Genomic DNA, 7,113 nt, shown 5'->3' with positions numbered 1-7,113 from the left:
GTGCCAAGGCACCCCAGATGGTCAGGCTGAGAGATCTTTGTGCCAGAGGAGTGGCTGCAGCCTTTGGAAAAAGGACTAAGTGCCTGCTGTGGGTGTTTAGAGGCTCCACACCCTTGGCCATGTCTCTTCTGCCAGCTTCTTTTGCAGCTCCGGTGTCACCTGGGATCTGCGTCCCACGGCTCCAAGGCGTTCTGGGGTCTGATGGAGAGAGTCAGGATGCTGCTCGAGGTGTTGCCAGCCTTTTCCCTTTTCCCAGGATGCCCAAGGCACATCCTCGCCTGCTGCAGGCACTGCTCGGAGCTGTGACACGTCCCCTGCACACCCGAGCACACCCTCAGACTGCTGCTTAGCACCAAAACACACCAGGTTTGGTTCCAGRTGGAGTCCTTGCTGTGGGATATCCATGGGAATTCAGTCGCTGGTTTCTGTGGAGCCAGGATTCACTCCTTGCCCTGCTCGTGGCTGGGGCCAGGCCAGCTCCTCTTGTCTTTACTAACCTGTTTTGTGCACAGACATGGGGAAAATCATGATTTCAGGCAGGGATTTGGGGGCAGGCTGTGTTTCCCTGGCTGGGGTGGTGTTGCACCATGTCTTTCTCTCCTCCTTTTCAAAGATTCMCGGAATCCCAGGATGGTTTGGGGTGGAAGGGACCTCACAGCCCATCCGGTGCTATGCACAGGGACACCTACCACTAGCCCAGGTGGCYCCGAGCCCCGACCAACCTTGGCTTTGCCCCTTTGGCGGGAGCAGCTTTCCCAGTGCGGGAAACGCTGCCCGGAGCTGTTGCGTGCGGGGAAACTGAGGCACAATTCCCGAAGCGCCTCCGGGACGGGGTGAGGACCGCCTCCGCCGACCGGGGAGGAGGAGGGGGGGGAGGAGGAGGAGGAGGAGGACGAGGACGAGGACGAGGACGAGGAGGAGGACGAGGAGGAGGGCGGCATCAGTCGGGCCCGCCCGGGGCTGATCCCAGCCCGGCCCCCGGGGCGGAGCCGGCGGAGCAGCGCCCGGCGGAGCGGGGGCAGCGGCGGATCCCGGGGCAGCCCCGGCCCGGCTCCGGGATGAGCTTCCCGCGGCCCCTGCGCCGCTCCGTGAGCCTCAGCCCGGCCCGCACCCTGCGCCTCGTCGTGCTGGGACAGAGCGCTGTGGGCAAGACAGGTAGGACSGAGCTSYGCGGTGTCCCCSCGGTGTCCCCGCGTCCCTCCGCCATCCCCCCTGCACCTCTCGGTCATCTCTCTGCTATTCTCTGGCACCCCTCTGGCATCCTCTGCATCCCTCTGGCATCTCCCCAGCATTCCCGCGGTGTTCTCCGTCCCGGGCAGAGGGACCAACCTTCCCGTGTCCCTCAGAAAGCCGGGACAGGGGACATCACCCCGGTGTCCCCCAGCCCGTGGGGTTTCAGGGCGCTGTGTTTCCTTCCCCTCGAGTTTCCCATATGGACACTCGTCCCACCGAGGTTTTCCCGTGCAAAAGGGGTCCCCAGCTGCGTGGGGGGCCCGGGGTGGACATCACTGACCGGGAGAACTTTCCCAAAAGCCGAGCTCGAGATTGGGTTTTCGCGGGTGTGAGGAGTTCGCTGCTCACTCGCAGAGCCCGCAGCAGCTTTGCGGAGCCTCCTCCACAGCACCGGGCTGTTTTCCTTCGGGAAAACTCCCCTTCCCTGCGCCTTGTTCAGCGCTCTCCGTCTGTGCCTGCCGGCCTGGGGGTTTGGGATACTGCGCTGAGGGCAYCTCAGCTCCCTCCTTCACCCCATTCCTTCCTGGGGATCATCTTTCCCCATTTCCCGTTCCTTGTGAGCACTTCGCGGGCAAAGGTGTCCCCTGTAGCACCCAGGGGTGGGGTCAGAGGCAAGGAAAACGGGGGATCCATATGAGTCCACATTGCAGCGCCCGATAGGACACAGCCAAGCTGCCGTGCTCTTAGKGACAGGGAATGTCCTGTCCCTTTGGAAAAGGGCAGGCACCACAGCGGTGGCACCTGTGCCGGGAGCGCTGCGTTTCCGCGTCCAGCMACTGGCATTAGCGAAAAATCCTAATTCCCTGATTAAACCGAAGGAARCAACTCGCAGCTCTCCCTGAGCGCTGCTGGAGCACGGGATGGGGCTCAGCTCCGGGGGATCCAGAGCCGCGGGGGTGTCCCTGGCAGCGCTTGGCCCCGCCGGAGCAGATGGAGCCGCGGGTACGGGGTGTTTGGAGCTTTCGGCTCGCCCCCAGCCCAGGCACGCGTGTCTTCCTGCTGCCGTGCATCCCAGCCGGCACAGGGGTGGGATCATGCCGAGGGTCTTTAAAAGTTCCTCCGGTTGGGTTTGTCAGCCTTCGTGCCCCGCAGCAGTGGCGTTCGTGCCGGTATGACAGTGACACAGGCCGGGGGTCGGGGCACAGGGKGGGTCATCGGTACGGGGTTGGTGTGGAGCAGAGCTGGAGCAGCCCCCGGGAAGGGCAGGCACACGATCCCCCGCGGGCTGGCGACCCTGAGCGAGCCCCTCCCCATCTGTGTCCCCTGGGCGCTGCTCTGCACGTCCTCCCCCGAGAGGGGACATGGTGTCACCTTCCCCGGGGACTGTCCTGCTGTCCCTGCCCAGCTGGCAGGTGACACTCCAGGGGATGGAGCGAGTGTGAGAGAGGCGAGGAAGGAGCCAAAAGCAGCGGCATCATCGCTCGAGCTGCTGTGGGACTGGGGAGGACATGGGGGCAGGCAGCCGGTCCCCAAGGTGGGGATGGCATCCCTCCTGCCCAGCAGAGCGGAGTGCAATGTGTGTGTAGGGCGGGGGGTGAGGCAGGGGAGGCTGCAGGTGGGTTTCATGCAGGGCCGCTCCCCAGAGCATCCCCGGGAAGAGCTGCTGCATTCCTGGGACACAGAGCCAGGTCGGGAGGGCTGAGCGGTGGGAACAACCAAAGGGCAAATCGCGTGTGGGCAGCTGCAAAAGGGAAAAATAACCCTTGGTTCTCAGCAAGTCTGGGGTTCCTCGGAGCGGTTTGGAAACCTTCAGGATCCGGTGATCCGGGGTCCCAGACCCTCCGAGCGGGGGTGGGTTTGGGAGCAGCTGCGTGGTTTAAGGATCAGGGCTGCGTGAATCACCGGTGGGGGATGGAAATCCAGCCCGGCCAGGGCCTGYGTTATCCTCTGCTGCTGCTGCTGCCCGGCGTAAACTTTGCCATAATCCAGAGCAGAGCTCTGCCTGCAGCACRTGGAGCGAAGATGGATCGGTGCTGGATCGGATAAACAGGGCAGCACGTGGGCACTCGATCCTGAGGTGCCCAGCCTGGCTCCCGGGTAGGTAAATCACCCCTTGAGCCCACAGTTAATGCACCATTAACCCTTCCAGCCCCAAGGAGAGCTCTTCCTGAGGCGACAGATGTTCGGGATGGGGAGAAAAACCTCCTTATAAGGATGGGTGGCCACGGCCGCAGCGCCTGTGGCCGCTTCCCCCACTGGCAGCTCCACTCGTGTTCCTGCGCTCCAGCCAATTTTTAATCAATCTAATTGGCTCCTCTTCTCATCCCACACCATGTGCTCCAGCTTTGGGTGGCTGCCTGACATATGACACACAATCAGGTGCTTTCCAGAGACCGAGCCTGCCTCGTCCTGCTCCCCCTGATAATTCCGTCGCCTCTTTGAAGGTGCCTGTAGGTGCCTCCTGCAGGATGCCTGGTTATGTCCTCAGAGCAATTTGGCTCAATCACCTGCTTTTCCCGTCAAATCCTTTCCCTGCTGGGCAGGGTTTAAACCCAGAGATGGATTGGGGGGTGAGAAGATGGGGAAGCCCCCAAAGAGGAACCAGACAAGTGTGGGAGGCAGGAGAAGTTGCTGCATCCCTCTTTYTGTGGTTAATTAAGCCTGGCCCATGTAGGGTGCCATATTCCTGGAATAAACACAAAGATCTTGACTGGCCTGGTGTGGGTCTGTGAGGGCAGGACACCAGAAGCATCTGCTGGTGGGCAGCTGGGACAAACTGACCCTGGGTTGCACAGGAAAGGGAGCTCGGAGTGTTGCTCCAGCCTGGTGGTGGTGTTTCATTCTCCCTTTTGTTTCTGGAAGGGTTTTTATCACATGCTGGTTCTGGTGAGTTTTATCCTTGTTTGTTTTCCCTCCCTCCCTTCCACCACAGCTTCTCCCTCCTCTCCCTCCTGGCTCTGTGCTGCTGCATAGCTGTTTTTGGTCTTTTTTTTCCCCTGTTTCTTCCCCCTGTTCCTCTAATTTCACTTTCCACTCCTTCTGCCTTTCAACTCTCAGCCTCTCCACTGCCTTTCACTCCCATCTCCATTACCATCATTAACACCACCTTGAGGGACTCAAGCACCACTTCCACACTCCACTCTTGCACCATCTTCACCCTCCCAACCATGTCTTTGTCGCGAATTTCCCTCTCCAGGCATCAGCACTGTGTTTTCCTGGAAAAGACTTTAGGGCCAAGTCCAAAAGGTCCCGGGGAGGGTTTTGCCGGTGATTTGGGATTTGCTTCGCCTGGCTCTGGTGCAGGGAGTTGGGTAATCAGATGAGGGGGTTTAATTGCCTGAGCTGCGGCTGCTCCTGCTGCTCCTTTGCCCCTGCAAGGAGGAAAATTGAGTTCAGAGGACTGACAACTCTTAACAGGGCTCCTTGTGTTCTTTCCCAGCATTGACCGTGCGATTCATCACCAGGAGATTCATTGGAGACTACGATCCGACCCTAGGTAGGAAAACTCCTTTTCCTTGGTGCYGTCACTGTGGCAGAGTGACTCTGCKTCCAAGTTTGCCATATTCCCTCTTMYTTCTCCTCAAAGGCCACAGCCATCCTGAYACCTCCCTGGCTCCTGCATCCCTTTTTCCCTTTCTGCTGTTGTTCAYGGCARAATCCRTTGGGATGAGCCATYGGATTGCAYAGGGRGGTGCTGCAGGCTCRGTCATGGGATYATAGAAYCATATAGGATCACATAGAATTATTYAGGTTGGCAAAGGCCTCTAAGAGWCCAACCATCAAACCAACAGTTCCTCCTCAGTTCCTCAAATTCCTTCCCAATCTGCTGGGGGGTGGCTTTTAAGGGACTGGAAGCATCTAAGCCCTTGGAGCCTATGCTCTCCAAATTCTAGGATTTTGGGGKTTTTTTGAGCACTGAAGCTGTGTCCTTGCTGGAATGTCCCAGAAATGTCCCCTCCCCTCCTCCCACTCTCCTGTGGAACCTCTCTTTCCCCCACACTTTGGTCACTGCTGCCCTCTCAGCCGCCCAGGTGACAGAGGCCACCGGGGCTGTGGCTGCTCCCCATGGGTTCTCTCACACACTTTCCCCRTCTGTGCTTTCCAGAAATGATCTACAGGCACGTGGCTGTCATGGACGGGGAGATGGTGCACTTTGAGATCCTCGACACGGCCGGACAGGTGAGCTCAGCYGGGAAAACACCATGGGAGCAGAGCAGCCAGTCCCTGCCCTTCCACTGGCCTGATCCCTGCTGTCTGCAATACCGTGGTGTTTATCTCGAGAAAAGGGATTTTTGGTGAATTTATGTCTCTCTAACATCGGTTACAGTGTGGTGGCTTTGGGTAAATATTTCCCTATTCCCGTGTGGGGCGCAGCTCTGCTCCCTGTGCTGGCAGAGCATTCTGGTGGCTCCAGAGAGCTCTGACTGCCCCATGTCCACATCAGGACAGGGCTGATGGCTGTCCCCACCTGCCACAGAGCCCAAGCCACCCCATCCCCACCCCGGGCTGCCGGTGTTACCGCTGCCACCCCCAAACCCTTCCCGGAGACGGCGCCGGGCCCTCGGGAGGTTTTTCCGGGCTGCATTCGGCAGCGCTGGCATTCCGTGTGCCCCRGCAGGAGGAGGACTCGCTGCAGATCGAGGAGAAGATCAAGTGGGGTGATGGCTTTGCCGTGGTGTACTCAGTGACGGAYCGCTGCAGCTTCGACGAGGTGATGCGGCTCTGCTTCCTCATCAACCACCTGCACGCCAGCCCCAAGCGCGGCGGCGCCGCCGAGCAGCCGCCCGTCGTCATCGTGGGCAACAAGAAGGACCTGCAGTTCGACAGGATGGTGTCCACCGAGGATGGTGAGAACCTCTCCAAAGCCCTCAAGATCCCCTTCTACGAGATCTCCACGCGGGACAGCTACGAGGAGCCGGTGGCGGTGTTCAGCAGCCTCTACCAGGAGCTGCTCCGGCAGGGCCACTTCTCACCGGGCTCCTTCAAGAGGAGGACAGTGTCCAAGCTCATGGAGAAGATTCCCAAGATGCAAGCCAGCTCCAGCCTGAACTCGGCGGGCCGGAGCCTCAGCTTTAACTCTTTCCGGGATTACATTCCTGAGTGAGCGGCCCCGCTCCGGCCCGGGATAGGGGCGGCTGCTGGGGATGTGCCGACTTTCTGCAGGGGAAGATCAGGAGTGGGGAGGGTGGGATTGGGTGGGTTCTTACAAGTGGGCTTTGTGCCAGCAGGGAAGGTTTTCTCCATCCATCCATCCGATCCCTTTGTTCCTTCCTCCTCCCCTGGCATGGCTGCAGTTGCAGCCAAGGTGGCCCTGGTGGCTCCAGTGGTGTTGGGACAGTCCCTGCAGGCTCAGCCGTGTTTTGGAGGGGCTCAGACTCAGCACAGACACGTCTGGGGGGGCTTCACCCCTGCCCTGAGCCTTCTGGGTGTGTGTGTACCCCAAACCCAGCACCCACCACGCCGGGTGACCCCCAGGGCCGTGCTGGCTCCCAGGCTGGCATCAGCCATTCCCTGGGAATGRAGCCAGCTTCCTCAGCCTGGCTGGTGAGTGAAACCCCCTGGATCCCCCCTGGATCCCCTTCCAGCCCATCATGGACACAAGGGAGGTTCCAGGAGCTGCTTGAGGTGCTGCTCATCCCCGGCCCTGTTCCCTGAGGAAAATCACCGTGGGCTGAGGATTCATCTTTTTGCATTGGGCAGGAAAGGCATGGGAAGGAGCTGGGTTTGTGGCTCATATTCTTTCCCCCACTCCGGGTGCCAAGGGCTGTGTGGCCAGTCGGGGTGGCTGTGCTGGGACCCTGTGGTGTGACTCCCCTGTGCCCCACCCCATTGTCTGCTGCTGCGTCCTGTGACAATAAAAGCCGAGTTCCCAACCGCCTGTGGCACTCCCAGGATGGGTCATTTTCGGGATTTGAAGGGAAGGGGGACACGGTGTGGGAT

At 60.1% G+C, this 7,113-nt stretch overlaps 1 protein-coding gene across 1 annotated transcript; it reads left to right on the top strand.

Moving 5' to 3' along the window:
* The first annotated feature begins 975 nt into the window (after nucleotides 1-975).
* Nucleotides 976-6,417, top strand: LOC130581634 (ras-related and estrogen-regulated growth inhibitor-like). Its single transcript, XM_057379872.1, has 4 exons — nucleotides 976-1,155; nucleotides 4,613-4,669; nucleotides 5,279-5,352; nucleotides 5,792-6,417. Exons 1-4 carry the CDS (start codon nucleotides 1,059-1,061, stop codon nucleotides 6,275-6,277), a joined length of 714 nt encoding a protein of 237 aa, XP_057235855.1. The 5' UTR covers nucleotides 976-1,058; the 3' UTR covers nucleotides 6,278-6,417.
* The last annotated feature ends 696 nt before the right edge of the window (nucleotides 6,418-7,113 follow it).

Source organism: Malurus melanocephalus, unplaced genomic scaffold (genome assembly GCF_030028575.1).
Source record: "Malurus melanocephalus ecotype Western Australia unplaced genomic scaffold, MMel_1.1 scaffold_426, whole genome shotgun sequence".
NCBI classification, from domain to species: domain Eukaryota; kingdom Metazoa; phylum Chordata; class Aves; order Passeriformes; family Maluridae; genus Malurus; species Malurus melanocephalus.
Note: the sequence above shows the minus strand (reverse complement) of the source record. Positions and strands in the feature narration are given on the sequence as shown.